The 27,112-nt window shown below is 34.6% G+C and overlaps 1 protein-coding gene across 2 annotated transcripts in view; it reads left to right on the top strand.

Annotated features, from left to right (window-relative positions):
• Positions 1-27,112, top strand: part of Epha6 (EPH receptor A6) — a 707,005-nt gene that overhangs the window by 592,480 nt on the left and 87,413 nt on the right. For both annotated transcript variants that reach the window (XM_090347618.1, XM_090347625.1), the window contains one exon: positions 10,395-10,604. In XM_090347618.1, coding sequence (XP_090203744.1) covers positions 10,395-10,604 — 210 coding nt within the window. The remainder of the gene's footprint in view (positions 1-10,394; positions 10,605-27,112) is intronic.

The raw sequence follows: 27,112 nt of genomic DNA, 5'->3' as shown, positions 1-27,112 counted from the left end.
TAATCCTTCCCTTGGTATCCTCTCCCATTTTTAACTAAAAATATAACTGTGCCTAGCTTAAGTTAAAACTTCAGATAGATTACAAGAAAGATCTTTAAGGATTTATTAAGTATACCATATGAATTTATAAGATTTTTCAGCTAGAGAATCTATGTTTCAGTAAAAGGAGATACTATTATTTTATCTGACTGTTATTTTAAAATAAGAATTACTTAGTCTTTTCAAATCCATAAATTGTCTAAGCTCTTTCTTTTTCAAATTCAACAGCATGTTAAAAAGTTATAGTATGGTCAATTTTATGATTTAGAAATGTAGAAGAAATGAATGTTTAACTGTTTAGTTTATAGAAGTAAACACAAAATTATATATAAATCAATTGTCCAGAACTCATTTTCTTTCAAACTCAGAACTCATTTCTTTTCAAGATTCCACTTTCGTTCCCAGGCAGCCCCATGAAAATCTTTTCTAATATAGACTACAGCTAAAGAATCCTAACTTCCAATAAAATATTCCAATGGGAATTTCCTTCAAAAATGGGAATAGAGGGTGTTTTTCCCCTCTACACTACTTGACCTAATCAAAAAAAAATTCTTAAAGGCTATGTTCTTTGTCATATGCTTCTTTTTCATATTCAATTCCCAGTTTCTGAACTTTTACTGATATAAAATCCAAGAGAGTAGTACATGATCTCTTCCTTATATCTTGAGGGTAGACTTTTCTTTACATCATACCATGACATCTAACCTGTATGTTCAACACTTAACTGGGTTTATGGTTAATCCTATTGATATTAGTATGTATCCTTCACATTTCCCTCTCAGCTGCATTTGCAAATGCAAATAAGATTTTAATAGTGAACTTCTCGATGGCAGAAGTGAAAATACAACAGTATGGATAGAGATAGTTTTTATAGCAAGGGACAATCTGAAAGCAGAAGCCAGCTCCTCTGATTAGGCTATTCCTAGATTCTCATCTTTTTGTCTCATGAATTCCTTGCACTTCCGACAACATCTTATTTTCTGAGAGAAGATGCCATCAACACAGAATCAAAGGGTCAAGAGGCTTACAATGTTTTACCAACTACTTAATAAGACATAGTTCCTTCACAATAATCTTTTCTATTCATGTCAAAATCTTACCAGATTTCATCTAAGCTCTTTTTGTCATTCTGCCTCTAAAAGCTGATACCATTTACAAGAATTTGGGACTAGTATACTAAGAAAAATGGTCTGATGTATCAAACTTTTATTACTTCATTGTAAGTCTTACAATGGCACCCTTTTCAGCATTCTAACCCAACCTGCCCAACCTACCCTTCCCTCACTTCTCTTAAGTTTTATGGAATATACATTGAATTTTATCCCTCATTTCTTCTTATTCATTTGTTTATATTGCACATTTGCCATCAATCTAGAGCTCTTTTGCTCAAGGCTACCACTTTGAGCTACAGCTCCACTTGTGGTTTTTGAATGATTAATTGGAGATAAGAGTCTCATAAGGACAAAAGCCATACAATGAGTGATTGTTGTCCTTAATGTACTATGTTATCTCTCATCTCTTTTGCAGTCCCTTGGTTATCTCATATTGTTACAGTATCTCACTTTGTTATCTGATATATTGGATTTATTTGTAGTTGGTTATTTGAAATTGGACAGGGAAGGGGGAAAAACGGCGGGGGGGGGGGGTGGAGGGGAGGATAATGGGGACCAAGACATGTGAAAGGGTATCAATATATGTGAATTCATGCACCTTCTATCTGGCAAATATTATGTAATCCTTTTATTAATTACAATAAAAAAGAGTCTCATAAGGATTTTTCTGTCCTGTCTGGCTTCAGACCACAATCTTCAGACCTCAGCTTCCTAAGTATCTAGGATCGCAGGCATGAGCCACCAGCACTACATTAGGAGAAATCTTTTTTGTTAATTTGAATTTTATTGTAAAGGTGATGTACAGTTACATAAATCAGTATGAATAGTGTTACCCCCTTTCTCATTTTCTCCCACTTTTCCCCTCCTGACCTTCCTCTTCCCCAAGCTGTAAAGTTCATTTCCAGCACAGTGTCTAGTGAATATAGCTATTACATCCTTTTCCCACCATTTCTGTGATTCCTCGTCCCTTCCTCAAACCACATAAACTTATATGGAAGAAAAACGACATGGAAATAAATAAACAATGACATTAGGGAATAAAACAAAAGAAAAAAAGAAGGAAGAAAAAACTGAAAGTACTATGAAGAAACAAACATACAAAACCCTCTTCTTCCCATTTTTTAAAGTTCATTTCGAGAAGCATCATTTTATATGGTCATAGCCACATGTCCATTGAGCCATTGTGGTCTTCTGCTAAGAATATCCTAGGCATATTGTAATTATTACAAATTAGGGAACACATTCAGCTTGTTGCTTGGGATCTGGTTTACTTCACTTAGTAATTTTTCCAAGTCTTTCCATTTCCTTATGAATGGGGCACTGTCATTCTTTCTGATGAAAGTATAGAATTCCATTGTGAAAATATACCACATTTTCTTGATACATTCATCTACTAAGGGATATCTGAGTTAATTTCATATCATAACTGTGGTAAATAATTCTGCAATGAATGGTTGTGCTGATGGCTTTAATGTGGCCTGGTTTGTAGTCATTTGGGTAAATGCCCAGGTGTGGGATTGTTTGGTCATAGGGAAGTCTAGGTTTAATCTTTTGAGAAAACTCCATACTGCTTCCCAGTGAGATTGAATAAGTTTACTTTCCCACCATCAGTGTAATAGTGTTCCCTTTTGCTCACAAGCCTGCCAGCATCTATCATTACTGGATTTTTTGATAATGGCCATTAGGTCTTCGGTGAAGGGGAATCTCAGTGATATGTTGTTGTGCACTTCTTTAATAACCAGAGAGGTTGAACAGTCTCTAAGTATATTTTAGATATGATTACCTTTCTGATGCATAACTAATAAAGATCTCCCATTCTGTGGGCTTTCTATTTAACTTACTAGCTATGTTGTTTGCCATGCAGAAACTCTTCAGTTTGATGCAATCCCATTTATGCAGCATTTCTTTGATTTGCTATGTTTCTGGGTCTTTCCTTAGGAAGTTTCAACCTGTACCAAGGACCCTAGTGTTTCTCCTTAACCCTTCCTATAATATTTTCAGGATGTCTGATCTTACATTGAGATCTTTGATCCTTTTGGAATTGATTCTGGTTCAGAGTGATATGTAAGGATCTAACTTCAGTTTCCTACACATGAATATCCAATTTTTCCAGCACTATTTGTTGAAGAGGCTTTCTGAAAAACGTCTTTTGAAGTTAATCTTTTTAGTGTAAGGAACTAGGACACACTGCTGTTAATTGTATCATCTATAAATATATGTTGAGTGAGGAATATGTAATTTTTTTTATTGACTACCTATCCTCTCCTGAATGTAGTATTACTTATCATTCAAAGTCACAATTTTGAGACATTAGAAATATCTATTTTTATAGAGAATTTCACATTTTTGTGCAAGAGCTTGCATATAGTGATTTTTATTATGATGCACAGATCTTTTTCACAGTTTCTAAGGCAATTTGGCTGGCAAGGTCAACATCAGTATAGTTCTCCAGAAAAAATTAGAATGATATATAACAAATATTACAAGATATTTATTGCACTATCTTTAATTTATAGCAAAAACATCAGGCATACAAACTTGCTTTCAAACAAAATAATGGCTCCAATTATAATGAATACTTCAGAACATTTGTTTACTCGTGATTATTCTCAGAGAATTTCCTACCATAAAGCTAACTCTCCATGGAAAGTAACTCAAGACAATAACTCAGTACATATCGAAAGTTTGAGTAGCTTCATTGATCTAAAGGTAAAATTGAATGAATTCAATTCAGCTCAAAACAGGATATATCTACTCTCTTAGCTTCTGTCATGAAGAAGCCCTAGTAGCAAAGCTCTTGGGTAATAACATTGAATTTAACTGGTGACTTGGTTCATGTCACCTGTATTTCCCCAATAACTCCTTGCAATTTCTACATTCAAATCAGAATATATTATTATTCAAATAAAATTATCATTACAATTTAGATCTGATTTCAAATGCTTTGTAATGGTTTACAGGGCTGTCCATGATTATACTCAGTGTACCTTTCAAGGGCTGTCTGACTCTGCTCATTCAGTTAAGTGATTGATTCTAGCCTGATTGACCTATATTTTCAAGCATGACAAGCTCATTAATTTACATTGTTTGATCATTCGAGTCACTCTATTTTATTTATTTTAGCTCTCATTATTTAAAATGAGCTCACTTATTTTTCTATTGTTCAATCTCTCTGCTTCTAATTTTGTACAGGTAGGACTAGAACAGAAACCTTTTTGTTTTGTTTCCCATATTGAATTCTAACAACAAAAGTGATTGTTGTCTGGCAGAAGATAGTCAATTAATGATATTCAGAAGAATATCATAAAGTTGAAATCCCCTGAAAAAGATGATACTTGTAAAGAACTCAACTCACAAAAGACTAGAACTCATGAGCAAGGACCATGTAGAAGAATGTAGTAATCATTGCCAATTGTAGGGGGGACACTCACACAAAACTTTTATCTTCATATAAAGGACTGAGGGTAGAAGCAGGTATCATGCCTTTACACATACTGAAAATGTTGCATCTTGTTCTATTGTTGATAGTCATGGCAAATTGTTACACAAGTGATAGGGTGAGATTTATGTTGTCAAAAGATCTAGTATATTTATTAAAACAAAGAAATTTATTAGATAGTTTGAGTGGTAGTTTTAGGGCATCATGACACTCAGATCCTACATTTGTCCTAAGCTTAAACCAAGCACAAGATAAAGTAATGTGAAACTTAAAAGTGTCTATGAATAAATCACCAGGTCAAGACTGGAAACTCCTTGAACAGAGCATGTGTGATTGCAGAGATAATGTGTCACGCTAGTGATGCCTCAAATGTGGTGGGTGCTGTGCTCTAGGGTCTGAAAATGGACCTGATGGTTTGCAGAATGGTAACATCTTTGTTCAACCCATTCCAATCAAGCTCACCCTTTCTATCAGAGGATCAACCCATGTTTTGTTTTGGGCTTTTTTTTGTTTTTGTTTTTGTTTTTGTTTTTGCCAGTCCCAGGCTTGGGCTCAGGGCTTGAGCACTGTCCTTGGACTTTCTCAAGGCTAGCACTCTACCACTTGAGCCTCAGCACCACTTCCGGCTTTTTGCTATGTATGTGGGGTACCGAGGAATCGAACCCGGGTCTTCGTGTATGCTAGGCAAGCACTCTACAACTAGGCCAAACTCCCCGCCCAGAATCAACCCATGTTTCTCAGCACTCAGGTGGAGAGCAAAGAAGAAGCAGGGTGAAGATAAACAGAACTTTAGCTACTCAGCTCTGAGACAGTATGGAAACATGCCACATTCACTCTCTTTCATTTGAATCTACCTTTCTGGGAAGAAAACATATATAATAAAAAAAATCAGTTTCCTTTTGATTAATCTCTAGACAGAAGCCCAAGGCTATTAAATCTCAGTGCTCTCACATTGCTCTCCTCTCTTCATAAACAATTCAATGCAATTTGAATTAATATTTATCAAGTGCTGCACAATACATGGCAGCACAGCAGATGATGAAATAAAACCACTACATAAATAGCATAGCACTTGTGCTCAGCCTTAAGAAAGGAAACCAGACTATTTTACACAATGCAATGGGAATAAAATAGCAGCAGCAATCCATGCACTTAAAGATATTATCAAAGGTTATTTGAAGCTGTCATCATTCCTTAATCACTGGTCATATTCAAAGAAACCTGGATATGCTAAACTAAGCTTAAGGAGAGGTGACAAGGACTTTAGAAAGAAAAATATAGATTTTATTTTAAAAAGAGAATTGCATTCTTTTTTATAATAAATTTGTGCAATATATTATATATAAATAAATGGGGCTATTCTTCTCAGCCAGACAAAGATGAATGGGGCCTGCTTCTTCAGTTCTCCCACTTTCATTGGTTTTGATGTGATAGTCTCAGAATTCTTTTAGGCCATGGCTCATTATGCCAAAGTCACCCATATTTAGGCAAATATTAGCCACAAGTTTTTCCAGCAACTACAATAGATAAGGATACAGTGCTCTAATTAGATTATTTGTATCCCAGCTCTACAACTTACTGGTTATTATATATCATCATTCAATTTACTATCTACCAGATAGAGGAAAATAACTACACTTACATATCCCCACAAGTTACTGTGAAGATTAAGTAAGATAATACCTAAGAAAACTATGACTAATTCATAGTGTTTTATGAATCTTGCCTATTTTCACCCAAACAAGATTGTAGCGATTCATATATGTGTTCTCCACATAATTCATAATTATTATTTGAGGCCCTCTTTCAAGCACATGTTTATAAATAGTCTTGGATAAAGAAAGTCATATCACCCCAGGCCAGGACACCATAACAGAGTCAGCCTGAATCCAGTATAGCTCTCTCTCCCCTCAGTTTTGGTTCACTCCTTAGGCTAGCAGGTACAGAACCTCAATATTTTAGAGAATACATAAAGGCATTTATTATCGATGCCATTTCTCTTTCCTCTGATGTCACTTCTTGCTTCATCCCTTTCTCATAGCTGTTGAATCTGAAAGTATACAATTATAGATTCAAATGTATGGAAGGTTTCACTTCTTCACTTGCATGCATTTCTTTTTTAAAAAACATTAGATTATCTTCTTTCTCCTGTGAGTGCTTATGGCTAAAAATAATAGTACAATTTGGTCACCTGTTAAGGTTTCCATGCTTTTGACTATCAGAACTTTGTACAATTAGCACAAATACTACCTTACTGCAAAAAAAGGCAGATACATGTCATAGAGTTGCCAACATAGTTTTGACTTTGTGGTTCAAAAAAAATCATAGCCAAATGAATTAGAAAGTAAGAAACATTGTATATATTCAAATATTGGTAACAAAAATGTTTTAAATGATCAGTTTAAAATTGCCAGTCTCCGTGGCTCATGACTATTATTCTAGCTATTCAAAAGTCTGAGATGTGAGGCTTGATGGTCCAACCAGCCTAGGTAGACTCAATGGCATTGTAATGGCCTTGAATGTAAAAGCTCAGGGACAGTATCTAAGCCTTGAATTCAAGCCCAATCATGGGCAAATGAGAGTAGAAGAGAGAGAATGATCAATTCAAAAGTCTCTATAACATAAAAGCAATTCACATTCCTATCGACTGGTATATGAACAAAAGCAAAGTAACATTTTAACAATAAAAACCCCGAGGTAGCCAGATGCCAGTGGCTCATACCTGTAATCCTGCTGAGATCTGAGACCATACATAGTTCAAAAGACAGAAGAATCATGAGACTCATGCCCAATTCACCATCAAAAGCTAGAAATACAGGTCACAGGGTACAGCAGTAGTCTTGAAAAAAGCCCAGGGACAGCACTCAGGTGCTGAGTTCATACGAACTCACACACATGCACACACATGCAAGAGTAAAGTACTCATAAACACTACCATGTGAATTAGTCTTGGAAATGCTTCACCGTATATTGATATGATTGAAAACTACACAAAACAAGAAAATCTGAAAAGATAGGCTAGTTGGGGCCTGGAGTTCAGTCTACTGGTAGAGTGCTCACTTAGTATGTACAAAGCCTTGAGTTCAATTTCTGAGTACTACATACACAGAAAAAGGCAGAAGTGGCACCTTAGATCAAGTGACAGAGCTCTAGCCTTGAGCAAAAAGGGTTCAAGATCAGTACCCAGGCCCTGAGTTCAAGTCCCAGGACTGGCACACACACACACACACACACACACACACACACACACACACACACACACACACAAAGAAGGAAGGAAGGAAGGAAGGAAGGAAGGAAGGAAGGAAGGAAGGAAGAATGGAAGGAAGGAAGGAAGAATGGAAGGAAGGAAGGAAGGAAGGAAGGAAGGAAGGAAGGAAGGAAGGAAGGAAGGAAGGAAGGAAGGAAGAATGGAAGGAAGGAAGGAAGGAAGGAAGGAAGAAAGGGAGGGAGGAAACAAGCACGCTAGTAATGACATGGGAATGGGAAAAATGGATGAAAGATGGTTAGTGTCTATAGAGGGATGAAAAAATTGTACCATTGATATTAAGGATAATTTTACAAGTCTGTTAATACATTAAGAATAAACAAGGTGTTAATTTTAAACAGGTAAATTGTATGCTATAGGAATTATATCTTGATAAATAAATTATTAGGGCTTTTCATTACCCTCAGAATAAGTAGAAAATTAAATTTCAACTTGGTCTTCCACAACTATTTTACTTGATATATGTAAAAGCTTAAAATAACAATTCAGCCTTTAAGAAACAATGTTCAAAGTCATTAGAACCAAAAATGTTTCAAAGATTAGTTATCACTGGTTTATTTATTAAATATAAAGTTATTAAATTAGTTGCTCTGTATTTTGTATGGGATATTTTCTCCAATTCTTGAGTTTGATGAGTCTACTATCTGAATAACATAAATAAAGTTTCTACTTAGTTTATATTTCCAATACAGCCATTTATTTACATTTCCAATTTGGCCTAAAAATGGCCATAATAGGATGTAATTTCACTTTTTGAAATAAAAGTAGAAACTTTTTTTTTTGCCAGTCATGGGCTTGAGCTTAGGGCCTGAGCACTGTCCTTGGACTTTCTCAAGGCTAGAGCTCTACCACTTGAACCTCAGCACCATTTCTGGCTTTTTTCTATGTATGTGATACCGAGGAATTGAACCTAGGTCTTCGTGCATGCTAGGCAAGCAAAATTTAGGGTGATACTTTCCAAACCAAAAGAATTTATTCTTCCAATGCTACTTAGAAATTCTGAGATTCCTAGTATGAAAGGTAAGCAGGATACATGATAGAAGAGACTGATTTCATCTAATAGTGTACTGTCTAAAAAGATGGATTAGAAACATAAAGAGCTAATAACATCAAAGATTTTCTCTGCTAGGTTATCTTTTTGACATTAATTATACAAGAGAACCTTGCTAGGAGAGTGCTTCTCTTAAGAGAGGCTCTTCCCTTACTCTGCGCATGAGTTAAGAGATATTATCAGAAAGCTACCTGGGAGATAAGTCGATAGAGTAAGATAAAGTTTATTTCATTTGCAGTTATAAGCTTATTTAACTGAACAATGAATCATCATTATAAAAGATGCTGTATCTTTGTGTAAGATACAGTCAAGCTCTACCTGAGTTTCAGCTATGTTGCAGTTTTAAATGAAACCTTTTTATAGAAGCAGTTTTAATATGGACAAATTTAAAATATTATTTTTGCACTTATACTATATGGTGTAAGGTAATATGAAATTATAAATCTTACTAGATATTTACTGAAATATCACTCACAAATAAATTTTGTCCATTTTATAAAGCAACTGGAAAATTTTTATGTTTTTCTCTACAACTCTATTAAAGAGAATGATTTACAAATAACTAAGTGGAACAAGATGCATTACTTTTCAAGCATAAAATATTTTCTTCTTTCCTAACTTCAATGATGCTACTTGTATCGAATTTTGTCAAAACATTTATCTTGTACAGATTATACATGGGCTTTGTTTTTTACTGGTGTGTAAATGTACATTGTTCAAAAAGAACAAAGCAGAGGGAATAAGTCTTCACTAACTATTATAACATTGTCCTACCTGGTTCATTATTCACATTATGGTGTTTAACGTAATCCTCTCTGATGTAGTCTTATTTTCAATCAATAGCCAAGAACTTCTTTTCTATTTACCCTATGTAATGAAAGAAAAGGAAAAGTCTAATCATTTTCTGCTTATCCTGTTTTTTTTTCCTCTTGAAGCATTCCTAAATTTGTTTCATTTTTGGCAAGTGACCTGGCCTGATTACTAGGATATTCATAGTACACCAACCTCACCACTCATAGGTTTTGTGGCCCTTTTGCTAACTCAGATAGCTAATTTATTATTTGCAATTACAGAGAATATTCTATTTTCTAAGCAGCAGTTGCTTATATTATTTGACTTTAGTTCCTTTTGTTACTCCAAGACTTTGAGATTATGTTTTCTAGAAGTTATTTTGGCTAGTTCCCTTCTGTCTTTTATTGAGCTCATCTTCATTGCCTTCAGCTAGATATTCCCTTTTCTTTAAAAGGCAAATAAATTCTCATATTCGTCTATGAACATAGTCAATGGTCAGCAAATTTGGCAATTGACCAAAAATAAGACTGATTTTTTTTTAGCTTCTGGTTGGGAGAATTCTACAGTACAACTGATTCAAAGAGTCGATTTACTACACGTGCACACACACACACACACACACACACACACACACACACACATTTTCACAGGACATTAAATTCATTCAATCTGAATAATGTGATTCTCTTATAGAAACACGATGGCCACTTCACAGTCATCCAGCTGGTTGGTATGCTCCGAGGGATTGCATCAGGCATGAAGTATCTCTCCGATATGGGCTATGTTCATCGAGACCTAGCAGCGAGGAATATACTAGTGAACAGCAATTTAGTATGCAAAGTTTCTGATTTTGGTCTTTCCCGGGTGCTGGAAGATGATCCAGAGGCTGCTTACACAACAACTGTAAGTTCACAAGTCCTTTTCTCACATGGTCTGTTTACTTGTATTGTTTGTTATGTTGTTAGACTAACTCAGGTAATGTTCTCTTAATTTTTATGCTTTCATTTATCATTTTTCTAATTTAATGTGACTAAGACCCATTTCCTATATGCTGGGGCCTATTTTTAAAAGCTTTTTATATCTATTTTCTGCCTGATGTGTCAAGACGTGAACATCATGATTGAGGTGTGTGTCCTGACTGTTTTTTTTTTTTTTTTTTTTTTTTTTTTTTTTTTTTTTTTTTTTTTTTTTTGCCAATCCTGGCCTTGAGCTCAGGGCCTGAGCACTGTCCTTGGATTTTCTCAAGGCTAGAGCTCTACCACTTGAGCCTCAGCACCACTTCCAGCTTTTTTCTATGTATGTGGTACCGAGGAATCGAACCAGGGTCTTCATGCATGCTAGGCAAGCACTTTAACCACTAGGCCAAACTCCCGGCCCCTGTCCTGACTGTTCTAACAATACATCTGCCTTTGTGTGAGGCATTATTGATAATGCAGAAATATTTCCATTAATTAGAATTTCTTTATATCCAAATAATGTAATCAACTAATAAATTAAGAATAAGTAGTCATAGTTCTAAAGTGGCTATTATTTTTTACAATATCGGGTGTTAAAGTCAGGGATTTGGGCTATCTGGACAGATGCTGTACCACTTGATCCATTCTTACAGCCCTTTGTATTATAGGGTCTCTTCTCTTGCCTGATCTGATCTGTACTTCACTTCTCTGTTTGATGCCTCCCTGAGAGCTGAGATGACAGGCATATTCTCAGTGTTTTTTAGTGAGATAAGTTCTCATTAACTTTTTTTTCCTTAATTGAATGGTGGTCCTTCATATTACCTCCTCTCAAGAACCTAGGATTACAAGCATGAGTCATTGTGCCTGGTTATGACTCTATTTTCATATTAATCTGAATTAGCCTTTTAAAATGGGCTGTATAAGCTTCCTTGACAAATATGTAAGTATTCTCTAAATCTTTTTCCTGATGGTCCATTGCCAAAACTGTCTGAGGAGAAATAAAAGGCTAAACAGTCCTCCACAGATTATATGACATCTGTTTAATTCACAAATAGTTTAAATATTTATCACTACTCCACACAATTTATTGATGTCTTTAGAGACTGTTTCAAAATTTTTAATGTCAACATTTCTGTTCAGGTATGTCAAATTTATTAACGTGTAATATTGTAACCACACTTGGTTAGTTCTTAAACACAATCCTCCCCATTTACTCATTTGACACTCTGCTACAGAAAAATGTATGTCCTCAAGCTCTTCAAGAAGCTTTTATTCTGTTAAGTTTGACTCATCTGAAATGTTGCTTTAACAGGACAATTCCATGACTGAAATCCCTTTATTTCTTGTTCCATGAGTCTTCCTCTAAAGCTTCAATGTATTCTATTATCCCATAATGGATGTAACTGTAACATTGTGGATGGAATATTGTAGGCCCTTCTATGATTGCTTTGTAGAATAATGTTAATTTGTCAGAATTTTAACAATTACTTTCACAAAAACATGAATGTGGTTGCACATAAAATAAATTGTTGTCCAACTCTAACATATAAGGGAGCAGATCTATATAGTTCTAATTTAACTGAGAAGTTTTATAAAAATGAATGCCTATCAAGTCAGAAAATACATAGCTCATAAAGACAAGCAGTATTTTCAAAATCAGCTTCTAAATGAAAAATGTAATTGTCTTTGTTTTTAGCTTTTATTTTCTCCTTTTTGCTTCTTTTTTATATATTTTTATTGTAATTAATGAAAGGGTTACATGATAGTTGCCAGATTGAAGGTGCATTAATTCACATATATTGATACCCTTTCACATGTCTTGGTCCCCATTACCCTCCCCCCCCATCTTGGTTTTCCCCCCTTCCCTATCCAATTTCAAATAACCAAATACAAATAAATCCAATATATCAGATAACAAAGTGAGATACTATAACAATATGAGATAACAAAGGGACAGCAAAAGAGATGAGAGATAACCTAGTACATTAAGGACAACAATCATTCCGTATATGGCTTTTGTTTCAATATCCTGGAGTTCTTTTCAATTAGCTTCATACTATATGGCCTTGTGTAATCCGTAGAAACCTTGGGCTCTACTAGCAGAGATCTGCAATAGAGCAAAACCTCTTTGCTTCTTAAATTATACAGCTTATGTAAGTTTCATATTAGGGGCTGGGAATATGGCCTACTGGTAGAATGCTCGCCTAGGATGCATGAAGCCCTGGGTTCAATTCCTCTGTACTACATGGACAGAAAAAGCCATAAGTGGAGGTGTGGTTCAAATGGCAGAGCGCTATCCTTGACGAAAAAGTATCCAAGGACAGTGCCCAGGCCCTGAACTCACGTCCCAGGACTGGCAAAAAGAAAAAGGAAAAAGTTTTATATTAGATAGATTGTTTATATTATATTTACATGAACCATATTATTTCCAGTCCTGGAGATCAGTATCTAAAATTATTATATGAATGTATAAAACATAGTCTTTACAATAATTATAGAATACACAATTTACTCAGAGACTAAAATAAGGAAAGTATAAACTTTCTGTCCATTGTCCCAAAAGAATACATTTGAATCCCTTGACTAAATATTTTAACTGATTGTTAAAATAGAAAACTCACAACTAGATTTAAAATACTAATGAAGATGAAAGGCAACATGTATATATGTTTTGGAAATCAAATTTGATTTCCAGAGTCTAGAACTTATCTGTTCAGTGTTTATTGTAGCTGAGAATTCAGAATTGACTCTGTTTTAGAAATAACTCTGTGTAATTAAGTACTCAGATTATTAACACTCCAAGAATTATCTCTGGAAAGTTATAAATTATTTCTCAGCTATCACTCTAAATTTAAGAGCTATAAACTAAATGAAACAAGGTAACAACTGTTTTTAAGATTTAGGATTAACTTGCTACTTAAAGAATCTTAAGCTACAAATACCATATAAAATATCACTTATTATATGCTTGCTTTTTAACAATATACAAAACAACAAAGTTGTTCCCTTCCAGGAGCTTATGCTTTGACAGGTAAACAGTCACATGCTTCCCCAAAATTCAGTGCATTAAGATTTCTCATGGAGGTCTGACAAAAAAAAAAGTATAGCAGTACCACGGATAAGAATCCTGAGGAAGCTTTCACTAAAAGATAATGCTTGTATCAGTTCATTAAAAATGCATCAGAGAAACTGTTAGAACACGGGCAGTATAGGTGAAAAAAGGAAAAAGAAAAGGAGATGCAGACTGGTGGAAAAGTGACTAGGCAAGTTGATTAGTTTGCAGCAAAAGCCAAGAGAAGTGAAAGGGCCGAGTTTCTTTTTATATATATATATATTTTTTTATTGTAATCAATGAAAGGGTTACATGATATTTGCCAGATAGAAGGTGCATTAATTCACATACATTGATACCCTTTCACATGTCTTGGTACCCATTACCCTCCCCCCACCCACCACCCACTCCCCGTATTGGTTTTCCCCCCTTCCCTATCAAGTTTCAGATAACCAAATACAAATAAATTCAATATATCAGATAACAAAGTGAGATATTGTAACAATATGAGATACTCAAGGGACAGCAAAGGGGATGAGGGATAACATAGTACATTAAGGACAACAATCATTCGTTATATGGCTTTTAAGCACACCTGTGAAGGCACATCAGTGGCACTGCAGGTTTACATACAGCCATTAAGAAGCAACTACTGATTCCTTCGAACTGACACGTAAGAGAAATAGTGTAGGTTTTAATGATGTTATTGTCATAATGTACAGAAAGGAAAGAGTTGATAACACACAGATGCTGTGGGCCAGGGAAGCTAGAATTACTTCGTAAACCACTCTTATTTTTATAAATTAAAAAGGCCATGTGATTTTAATAGGAGAGTGGTGTTTGAAAAAAAGAGGAAAGGAAAGGAGAGAGTTGAAAACACAATGAGCATATTTTCAAGTTTCAGTGAGTATATTAATTATGAGATAAAATTAATTATGAAGATGAAGTTAATAGCCAAGTACTCATGACTCATTTCTGTAATCCTAGCTACTTATAAGGTTGAGATCTCACATACTTTGAGTGCAAGCCTCAGGATTGGCACAAACAAAGATAAAATTATACATAGATATAGATAAGTATATATATATGTATATAGGTTATATATATGTAATTATATATATATATAACTAAGTAGACACCAGACACTATTAATCAAAACACATTATCTCTGTAAGAGATTGCCAGACTAACAATATTAGCTTATAAGCAAAATTATAACAGGTACTCTGTCTCAGAGTTATTAAGATAACATCAATAAATACTGGTATTATATCATCAAACCTTTACATAAAACTTTCTTAACTTTACATAAATGTACTTGACCACCAAAGAGTTTTTAAATTTTCATTTAAAAGGAAAATGTTGCTGCATATTGAAGATAAAGTTTGATTTCAGTAAGTTCTTTGCAATATTGTACAGAATGCTCACTTATAGAAAATTGGTTTTTTTTGTCAGTTGTGAGGCTTGAACTCTGGGCAGGGCGGTGTCAGCTCAAGGATCCCACCCTACCCCTTGAGCCAGAGTGCCACTTTCAGAAAATTGATTTTTTTTTAATTTAAAAAAATTTACATGAATGGTCAGGTGCTGGTGGTTTGTGCTTTTAATCCAAGCTACACCAGCAATTAAGATCTGAGAATCATGGTTCAAAGCCAGCCCAGGCAGGGAAGTCCCTAAGATTCTTACCTCCAATAAATTACCAAAAAGCTACAAGTAGAGCTGTGACTAGGGTGACCACATGGCATCCCTAACCAAAAATAATAAGGGACAGCAGTGCTTAGGCACTGAGTTCAAGCCAGGTCTGACACACACGTGCACAATCACATACCCCCACTCCTCCCACACACACACATATGCATACACATACAAACCACTAAAGTAGATGAAAGGGGAAGACTACAATTATGTATAACTCAAAATTGTAATGTTTTATTCTATGCCTTGCCTTGTTCATGTATTGGGCTCTGTTCTGTAGTGTGCCAATTGAATTTCCAGCTTCAAGAAAAGGCTCCCCCTCTACAGAGCATAACCACTATGCCAACCAGAGGCAGAACTTCCTGTTCTTGTGCTGCCCATAGCCTGTGCTATTAAGTCTACCATGCACTGCTTATTTGTCTATAGTAGGACACAATATACTTCCAAGACACAGGACATGGGTTTATTATTATAGACAGCAAGAATAAATGTCTGAGATCCATTGTTTAAGTGTATCTCTAGGGCCCTAGGAATCTGTCTAGGTAGATGGAATCATTACCGCCACAAGCTCTACTTCACCTCACAACTGGGGGACCTTGAAAAGGAGCCAGCCCTACATTACATTCTCAGACACAGCATTAATCACTGAGCAAAGCTTTGAAGGACATCATATTTTCAGCATGGAGAATAACAAAGCTCCGTCTGCTTTGGACAGCTTCTTCCCAATTCAAGGTTTACATACCCCAAGAAGGTTCGTGACTAGCCATGACTATTAGAAGCAGATCCTCTAGGCCTCAGAATAATCCCATTCCCAACATGTTCTACAGTCATTCTATGCACTGTAAGCACAAAGAGAACAGGGTTGAGTGGATCCAAGGCTTTTCAAAGAACTGTCCTTCATCAAAGTGAAGGGCAGAATGCAAAGTGACCTGGCTGCTGGTGGCTCCTGCTGAGGAACCTAGACACTCACAAGGAAAACATTTAGAGGATCATTGGACAGATAAGTTTAAGAGACTGTTTCCAGTGACAGTATCAGACAGTATCAGATAAGGCTCAAATAATGGAACACTAACTGCGAGTGAAAATAACTGAGATAATGTAGCCCTGAGTTCAAGTAAAAACAAAAACATGAAAGCACAAACAAAAATGCAATACTTGCTTTCAAATTAACTAGTAAAAAATCAGGCTAAAGTTCTAGCTCCAATGTTAACAATGCCAATCCAGCAAACCAACCAAGCCATGTGCAAGGCTATGAATTCAAACCCCACTATTAGCAAAATATAACTAAATAATCAAAAGTAGAGGTGTTGCTGAAAACAGGCACAGAGATTTGTGTGTGTACATGTCCCAAGTTGTAGTGCAGAAAGAAAGAAAACATACAATGGATAGACATTAAAGGTGGACTATGAAAAATCAAACCCTTTCAAAGGGAACTTGTGATCTCTAACAAATCCAAACCAGAAAATATGCATTGTGAGCTAAAGATAGAAAAAAAATATATAGTACATTAAGATTTTGGCACATATATATATATATATATATCACATTAAGATTTGACTTTTATGTGCCAGTTCCATCTGGATGAAGTCTCTGAAGAGCTTGTCAGAGAATTATTAAGAAGACATTGTGATCTCCATCCAACAATACATATATAATTTTTATTATTGGGTTAAATTAATATACAAGAAATTGAGTGGGAGTATGGATTGTTTTTAAATAAATGCATGGTGTCCTGCATTGTTAAACATTAGAGGCTAACACATTGCTTCTTTTTCTAATACAGACACATGTTCAAGTGGACAGCTGTTTTCTAACTAGAATCCCAGGAGGGACTCTCACTTATTTGAATATTGCTAAGCAACCACATTGTACACTTACATTAAAAATGTTAAGCTCCTTTGCTCTCAATTATGGAAATGAGGTCCTATTTACCTAAAAAGGGACATTAAAAGATATATTTTGGCTCACTACTCACCTGTTTTTAAAGATAAGCTTAATTAAGATATAATAGTGACTAGTTTTCAGGCATTCAAGAAAAACTGAGAAGCATTTTTTCTGTGCTTCAAATATTAAAGCAAAGAGAGAAATATTTTTATCATAATACTTTTTATAATCTATGTTTTCTTGACAGAAAACTATTAATTATGTTTGTGTTATCAAAAGCAAAATTTTTCCCCAATAGCAGCAATTCCATGTTCTTAGGGTTTCTGTTCAAATACAGTGTTATTATTGACAATGCATAAACTGTGTAATCATTTTTCTGTTACCATCTTACTGCCTTTAACTTCTCATTTCATAAGCCCACCTTTGAATTGCAGCTCTAAAATCTCCCTCCACATAAGCTGTGAGAAAAGTCATATGTCTTATCATGCCTAAGAAGGCTTGGTCTATACACAAGCGTGGGAATAATTATTGCCAATAACAAAGTTTGAAAATTGTATATTATATTCAGTATAATTTAGATGAGATATGAACACCTTTCCTTCCTTGTTCACATCAACTATTTATGATTATCTTAAATTATATGATTTTTGAGAAATATTGGACATATTATTATTCATTAGCTTTCTGAGTTCTAATATCATAAGAGAATAGCTGACATAATAATAAACATTTTTAACATGAACAGAAATCTTTAAAATTCTAGCTGCTTTAGTCTTCTGCCTTGAAGTAGTTTAAAATTAACAATGGATATTCATCTAGAGATCATGCTTAACCTTCTAACACATATTTAAGATTTTTTTTCCTTCATTTATGTCTTTTTAATTAAAAGGGTACTATATAAAGTTTTCTGCCAAAATTTTGTGGTAGTCAATGTTTTCAAAGGAATCTTCATACTGAAAATGTTCTTGATTTCTCAGACTATAAAGAATAAAACGTTATTCTTGGATATCTGACCACAGAATTTTCTGTTCATGAAGACATCAGTGTGAAGACTGAAACTATTCTGGGAAAAAATAACTTTTTCTTTAAGCTTTTGCCAAAGTAAAAAAGAAAAGGATATGAAAGTTTTGGATATAAAGCCCCGACACTCAGGAAAAGAATTGTGACACACACTGGACTGCAAAAAAACTATACAGAACAAAATAAATAGAACATAAGGATAGGTCTGTACAGAATTCATTGAAAATTTTACACAAAAGAAATGGAAAATTCTTTCAGGTAGACCTTAGTTCAGCAATGCTAGTATAAATAAAGATGAGAAAAATGGCCATGCTAACAGAAGAATTTGTTCAGTAAAAAAGGTATGAGTAAATAAACCTCAGAAATGTGACAAACATTAAAATCCAGGCTGGATAAACCAATTTTATTAAGAAAGGGGCTATATCATTTATGAAAAGCAACAAATGACTCTTCACACAAAGTTTCACTCAACACATAACTATAGCATTCAGGAAGTGGTGCTGTGGCTCAAGTGGTAAAGAGATAGCCTTGAGCCAAAGAGCTCAGGGACAACTCCCAGGCCCAGAGTTCAACTCCCAATACCTACCAAAACAAAAAAATAATAAATAATAATAGCTACAGCATTCAGTCCAAAGCAGTTACATAGAGAAAGCATTACAGTTAGCTGAGGAGGAAAAAATGCACGTTACCATTAATATGCATCCTCAGTTCTAAAGAAAAAATGTGTTCAAGAACAACTGTTTGACAGACTAACTCGTGAAAACAAAAATTTGACAGTCGTTACTCAAGGTTTCAAAATATTCTTTGGATAGTCCAAGGGTCTAAGAATTTTTTCGTACACATTAAACCTATATACCAGAGAGCAAATCCATAAGACATACTTTAAGTGGCAAAGCTTTGTTCCCCCCCAAAATTAAGAACATAGGATAGATGCAATGGAAAATTCTTCTTCAACACAACTTGAGTCATAGGCTGAATCAAAGTCTCTATGATAGTTGTCTGGGAAGGTAGAATGAAAAAGGCATGAAGGAGAAGTTGGACTACACAAAAGTTTGTACTATTTAGAGTTATTTGTAGTACGACAAATGAACAGAAGCAAACTGTGATGAAATAAAAATTAATATATTTTAGAAGTTTTATGAGTAAATTTAATGTACTGAAAATGGATATTTTTAAATGATTTAAAAAATGACTATTTGCAGAGGAGAAAATTACTAAAGAAATGGAGTGTTCTGTCAGAAATTTTGAAGTTAGGGCCATCTAGCTCAGCCATGCATACTGTTAAGAAGTGAAGCAGCACTTAGAAAAATAGTCTCTATTCTTCATTTCATGAAAGGCAAGAACTAAAAGAACAAAGATTCCTGAGTGCCAATCTTTTGTCTCTCCAACAGTTATTTTAAAGGAAAAGACCCTACGGTCTTAGAAGTAGCATGGCATTATTTAAGGCAAGAGATTTCTGAGACACTAAATCTCTCTTCAGCACTCTAGATGTGTAATTTTATTTTATTACATCCGAAAGTAATATATCCCTTTAGATTTTGTGTAAAACCCTGTGAACAAGAGATTTGTCTTTTGTGTCTTTTGAAATCTTTCCAACAACTACAGTAATTTACTGCATAATGACTGCTTAATAAACAGTGAATAATAAAAAACAGTAAGAAATAGGTAGCAAGTGATTGAGCCTATTAGAACATTGTTTTCAATAAAATTACCAGTTTCAATAAAAATACCAGTGTTGCTGTTGATTACAATCTATCTGTTGAGTAATCCTAAATTAATTCTTAATATACTGTAAAAAGGTTTAAAAGCATATAATAAAAAGAAACAAATCTTTAAAAAAGAAAAGCTAAGGTACAATGGGATAAAATATTTTCAAAGGAGAAAAGTTTTAAAATCTTTAGAAAGTCTCCCAATTTTTTGAAAGTAAAAGTATGCTATAATATAAATAAAAGATTTCAAAAGACATACAGATGGTTCATAAGATCATAGAACTTATACATTAATATTGCAAATCATCTAAAGTGATGCTCTATCCAATCCTTCTAACCTAAATGCTAATCACATTTCTCAAGATATTTGGCTTCCCACTAGATAATTAATCAGTAGCCAGGATAAAAAGAAAAACAGGTGCTGTTAGGTTTTGTGTCTGCTTTTGTCTAATTAAGAGTTACTCTACTGATCTCAACGATTTTTTAGAACAAATGTGACTAAATTGATTTACTGAGAAAGATCAATGAACAGATATCCAGCAAGCAAAGCATGATGCTTACTGGTCCATTCTTAGTGGCTTGTGAGGAAAAAAGAAAGAGAGGGGGTGGGGGAAGATGGATGGAGGGAGAGAGAGGGAGAGAGAGAAAGAGAAAAAGAGACAGAGAGAAAGACAGAGAGAGGGAGGGAGAGAGAGCAGGAAGGAAGGAAGGAAGGAGGGAGGGAGGGAGAAAGGGAGGGAAGGGAAAGGAGGAAGGGAGGGAAGGGAGGAAGGGAGGAAGAAATAGAAAAGACAGAAACTTGCTTACTTTAATCCCTGAGTTACAAATATGCTAACTGAGGAAACAGAGCCACCCAATGCTTAACTGCCAGTTTCATTTCTAAGGTCAAACCAACTTTTTTCTTTGACAATTGAAAAGAAAAAAAACAGAATGGTAGAGTAATAGCCTTAAGCTGAAGAACTCAGGGCAGTGTCCAGGCCCAGAGCTCAAGCCCTTAGCACTGCCAAGCAAACAACAACAACAACAAAAAAAAAAAACCAGGAAGTGTGTACAGTGGCTGAGCTTTCCTTGAACAAAAGATTAGGGCTGAGGGAGACCTGGAATGTGGCTTAGTGGTATAGAATGTTTCCCTAGCGTGTATGAAGCCCTGGGTTCCCTTTCCTTGGTACCACAAACACTGAAAAGCCTGGAAATACTGCTGTGGCTCAAGTGGCACCCAGCCCCAAGCTCAAACCCCAGGACTGGAAAACATTTTTAATAATAATAATAAAAAGATGAGAGCTGAAGAGGCACCCCAGAAAATAGAGAAAGCCATGGATTCCAGACAGAAATAAAAAGAAGAAATAGTTTCAGTATAAAAAGTGAAAGATGGGCAGTAGCACTGTGGCTCAAGTAGTAGAGCATTAGCCATGAGCACAAAGAGGATGAGGAATGGCACCTAGCCCTGAGTTCAAACCCCACAACCACCACCAACAACAACTACAGCTTACTAATTCAAATGGAGAGAGTTTCACACTGGTAACAAATAAGCAAAATAGATGATCGATTAGTTCTATCCCACAGATCCTATTAGCTGCCTACCCAACATCTTTTGTCATTTCTTGCCAATGAAATGTTAAAAGTTATATATAATAAGTTCATGTCCAAGCAACAAATCGGGTTCTTAGTTCATTTAGAATTATATGCTTTTCTGTGAAACTTAGGTTTTACACTTTCATCACTTATATATAAAGGGAAATGAGAAGGACTTCTGAATAATGTTTTAGTCTAGTTATACCAGAATTAGTTTTGAGACAGTGAGTAGTTTTCTAGTACAGGCCTGCTCACCTGGAATATGGTTTTGGAATAACTTAACATTTGACTAAATGGCAGCTTTTCTGACAGTCATTGTAACAACTTAAGAAGATAAACCCATTGCCGAGGCAGGTCAAGTAGGAAAATCAAGAAGCTGGATCTTTGATGAAATTGTTGATTGTCTCCATTCTTATGGAGAAATTTACTTCAGTGTTTTCCTAGGAACTTAATAAAATATCTTCCTGTTGAGCTCCTGAGTTTTGAACACAATTTGCCACTGTAACTTGTATCTAAATACATTTTAACTGGTGCAGTATTCAACAAATAAGAAAAGCACCTTATTAATAGATAATATAAATAGAAATTTGACACAAAGGAATTATTTGTTGTTATATTCGTACCAACTGATTAGATTACATTAGAAAATCATAAATATATGATTTGTTGGAATAATTAATAATCATTTTATCACATGTTTTTCAATTTAATTAGATACAAAATGGGATATTAGAGATAAAAATAGAGGTTTATAATACAAACAGAAATCTGCGGCGCCCGGCACCCCTGACCAGCAGGGAAGAACGGACACCACCCGAGGATCCTTCTGGTATCACGCTTTTAATGAAGAGCCACTTGGTTAAAGGGAGAGCTGAAGCAGAGGGGCCCTGGGCCGGGAAATGCAACTGCTTATATAGGCCCAAGGAACAAGGGGCTCTCTACCATTGGCTGCTCTGTTGCTAAGGCTGTTTTGAGACTCGGGATTGGTCACGCCCTTTTTCGTCATGCGCAGACTGAAGAGCAACTTGATACTTAGTAACGAGTAAAGGCCTCGCACTCACATACCAAATAAGTTACAAGGAGCGAGGCAGGAAACAGGTGCCATCCGGCTCCCCACAGAAATCAACATGTAGAATTTCATCAAGCTAAAAATTTTCTACACAGCAAAAGACACAGAGAATATAAAAGATTACTGTCAAAAATAAAATATACATCCTGCAAAATTTTTTTAAAAAGTGAAAAAAGAGATGGCTTGGGGGGATTGGTGAGAATGTTGAAAGGGGTCACATAGGCCAAGATGCATTATATTCATAAATTGTTTTGTTAATTGGCATCTCCTTGGTATGGCTACTTAAATATAATGAAAATATATATTTTTTAAAAAAACAACCTTAAGAAGGGAGAAAATATACACAAACACTAAAAGGACTAATCTTCAAAATACATAAATGGATCATAAAACTTAACAGCAAAAAAGCTAAATATTCTATTTAAAGATAGCAAAGAACGTGAAGAGACATATGTGGACAGATGACAAAAATAGCCAACATTAAAAGGCACAGATCAGTATTCATTGAAATGTAAATCAAAACTCCCATGGACTATTACCATTCACCTGTTAGATTTTCCATTATCAAAAACAAAAGATAAATGACAATGAGGTGATAATCCTTGAACAACATTTATGGTGATGCAAAATGGAACCTCCTTGTAAAAATAGAGTATTTAGGAATTGAAATAGAAAACTATTATGTGACTCAGCAAACCACTTCTGTTTTCCTGGATCTAAATAAAATGGCATGGTGTCTCAAAGAAGGTCTGCAGTCTTTTATTCATTGGAACATTATAAAAAAGACCACTGAAATACACAAAATTCTTAAATGTCTGTTGACAAATGGGAATAGAAAATATCATTTTCATACATAATTCACATATTGATTATTACTGATTTTTTGCAGTCTTTTATTCATTGGAACATTATAAAAAAGACCACTGAAATTCACAAAATTCTTAAATGTCTGTTGACAAATGGGAATAGAAAATATCATTTTCATACATAATTCACATATTGATTATTACTGATTTTCTTAAAACAGATTTCTGGACACATTTTTTTAAAAACCTGATTTTGCTAGAGTTTTAAATTTTATACCTATTTCTGAATAAAAACAGAAATAGACAAGTAGAATTATATCAGTCTAAAATTGTCTGCACAGCAAAAAACACAATAAAGTTGAAAAGCAATCTATAGAATGAAAGAGACTCATCTCAAAGCATGAGAAACACTTATATGTGGAATCTAAATACTCAATTTCATGAAAACATAAGATTGGAGATGATGCTTCCCAGGGGCTGAGGGAAGAAGAAATAGATATTGGTCAAAAGTTACCAAGTTTCAGCTAGCCAGAATGACTAATTTCTAACACTTAATGTACTATGTAGCACATAGAGTTAACAATATTGTATATTTTATGTGAAATTTAATATGAAAGTAGGTGAAACAATATGAAATAAAAAATAGGGGAAATTGTAGATTAGCATGGTTGTGGTGAGAATTCATAATGTATATCCAGCTCTTTAGATATATACTTTTCTTGGTAGACAAATTGCAATATAGCTGTATTTTGGCAAGTTCACCATTTTGAACATGGTGGAAATTAGGATAGCTTAAGGAACAAAAAAAAACTCATCCATGATAAATACTGGAAATACTTAGCAAATGCATAATAAAAATGATTAACTACCTTGGAAGGAGTGGATGAAAAATAATTAGGTAAGAACTGAAAAATATGAGGAAAAGAAAAATCTAGATACATAAGGCCATATAGGATGACACTATATGAAAGGACCTCCAGGATATAGAAACAAAAGCCATATAATGAGTGATTGTTGTCCTTAATGTACTATGTTATCTCTCATCTCTTTTGCTGTCCCTTGGTTATCTCATATTGTTACGGTATTTTACCCTGTTATCGGATACATTGTATATATGCTTATTTGATTATTTGAAAAACAAGATGAGAGGCAGGGTTGGGAGAGAGAAATGGGGACCAAGACATGAGAAAGGGTATCAATGTATGTGAAGTAATGCACCTTCAATCTGCTAAATATTAATTACGATAAAAATTATATGAAAAAAAAGAGTAGTAAAGGAATTGGGTATACTGTATGGAAATAGTTCTGCTTGGACCAGAGATAGAAAGAGACAGAGACATAGACAGATGAGAGTACAAAGCATGAGAAAGAAGGAGACAGGCAGAGAGTAAAAGAGAGTTGATAGATAGATAGATAGATAGATAGATAGATAGATAGGTAGATTCAATAGAATGGCAGAGATTTTTAGTATGTTTTGTTTCTATAGATGAGATTGATGATGCCCAAAATTCAGTAATGTACTCAAGTCACTATTCCATTAAAAACTGTCCCTCTGCAATAAGAGCTACACTTACTTCTTACTCCACCAATGCATTCCACTGACATTTGTTTCCAGCAAATGTAAACTCCATTCTCTCACTCCCAAGAACCATGCAGAGCTAGTCTACAGATTGAGAAACAAAAAAAAGTTCTTTGGTGCTATACATACAAACAAGTTCTCTTCTTTTTTTGCTTTTTAAATATTTTATTAATTTCTCAAATTTATTTCTCTTATCCTTAAGAAGTTGGACAGAGCACTTCCCATTGCACAAAGCCAGTTATGAATATAATATACCTGGATCAATGTGAACCCTTTCAACATCCTCACCCTCACCTGCCCTCACTTCTTAATTTTGTAGATATACATTGGAACACTTTTAATTTTTTGTTAATTCAATTGAGATTTTAGATAATTCTAAAATGAATATTTTGCCTGTAATCGTAGTTACTCAGGAGACTGAAATATGAGGATCAAGATTCAAAGCTAGCCCTGGCACAAAAGGACCTGAGATTCTTATCTCCAATTAACCTCTAGAAAGCAAAAAGTGTTTAATAATGAAATTATGGACAAAATACCATGAAATCTCAGCTTCATGCACTGTTTTGAATCCAATTCCTATTTCTCACTGAAACTATAGGAACTACCATTAATACCCATAATTGTCAATTTCTCCATCCAATAAACAAAATTTAAGAGATCCAAAATTAGGGAAAACAAGAAAGAAAATTGAGCTGTGAATTTTTTCCAGGATAAATACATTTCAATAATATAAAAATGTATCAATATTCTTGTTAAGAACTAAATATGCAGCCAGGTTCAGTGGCTCATCCTGTAATCCTCGCTGATCAGGGAGGCTGAGATCTGTGGATTGTGGTTCAAAGGTAAGACTGTTATCTCCAGCAACCACTAGAAAATGGAAGTGGGGCTATGGTTCCAAGGGGTAGGGCAGTAGCCTTGAGGTGAAGAGCTCAGAGACAGTGCCCCAGGCCAGGAGTTCAAGCCCCATGACCCACAAAAAAATAATGCTCATGTGCCATATTAACTCACCTGGCTATTCTATTGTCTTATGCACTGTATTTACCAATCCATTTTCAAGAGCATGAAGCCATGGTTCTTTTAAGAAAAACAAAAAAATGAGAACTGCTCTGAATGCATCTGTGATCTGTCACGCATTCTCATCTTGTCATGTCCACATTCACATGAATTCACAAAGTTTCATGCTGTCTAATTCTACTTCTCTAAACTTACCAAAGGAAAGAGTATTGTAGTATGAGGCACGCACATTATTCAGTTGTTTAACCATAGTTTTAATCAGTATATAATGTTTCACAAATAGCCAGCTGCTAAATGAATTATGGATAATGTTTTCTACATCATTCTTGCCTGTATGTATTGCATAATTTAGGTCCTAACATATTCTGGTCCTTAATCTCTTCTTTTTATAGAAACTGGATCATTACCTTGTTCTTTTTAGTGTTCTAAAGTTGTTTTCCACATATTTTATAAAAGTAAACTCTCTTTAAGGAACTTATGTGTTTATATCATATGTTTTTCCTGAAGACTCAATTTTTTAGGCAAAATTTTTGGTCATGATTCTTCATTAAGGTGAAAATACATTTGCTACTAAATGAAAAGTATAAATTCAATGAAGCCAAGTTGCACCCTTGTGCATTCTTCATTTCAGCAACAAAAACAAAGAAATCGGAGATATTTTTCCCACATTTATACCTTACCATCTTTATATTCATAATCATGGCCTTCCAGGAGTCCTATATAATGGTGAAAACATTGTAACATAATATAGTAAGGGGAAAAGTGGCTTATAAACTTGGAGATTTGATTTTAATCTGTTTAGACATAATTCAGTGAAAAAAATAAATCACTAATTTAAAATGCTTGTGCATTTGTTGCCATATATTAGAGAATCTCTATAGAAAGAAATGTTTTATAAGAACCAACAATTTAATAATTAGGCTGAAAGATAAATCATGTTAATTATTGAAAGTAAGCACATAAGAACTACCTGAGACAATTACTAAAAAGGTGCATTCCCAGTTTAAACCCCATAGACTCGTTTTCATTCAGTCTAAGAGCAGCAAGAAACCTGAGAT

The sequence above is a fragment of the Megascapheus bottae genome, chromosome 1 (assembly GCF_031878675.1).
Source record: "Megascapheus bottae isolate mThoBot1 chromosome 1, mThoBot2.hap1, whole genome shotgun sequence".
NCBI classification, from domain to species: Eukaryota; Metazoa; Chordata; class Mammalia; order Rodentia; family Geomyidae; genus Megascapheus; species Megascapheus bottae.
This window is presented reverse-complemented; position numbering and strand designations above follow the sequence as displayed.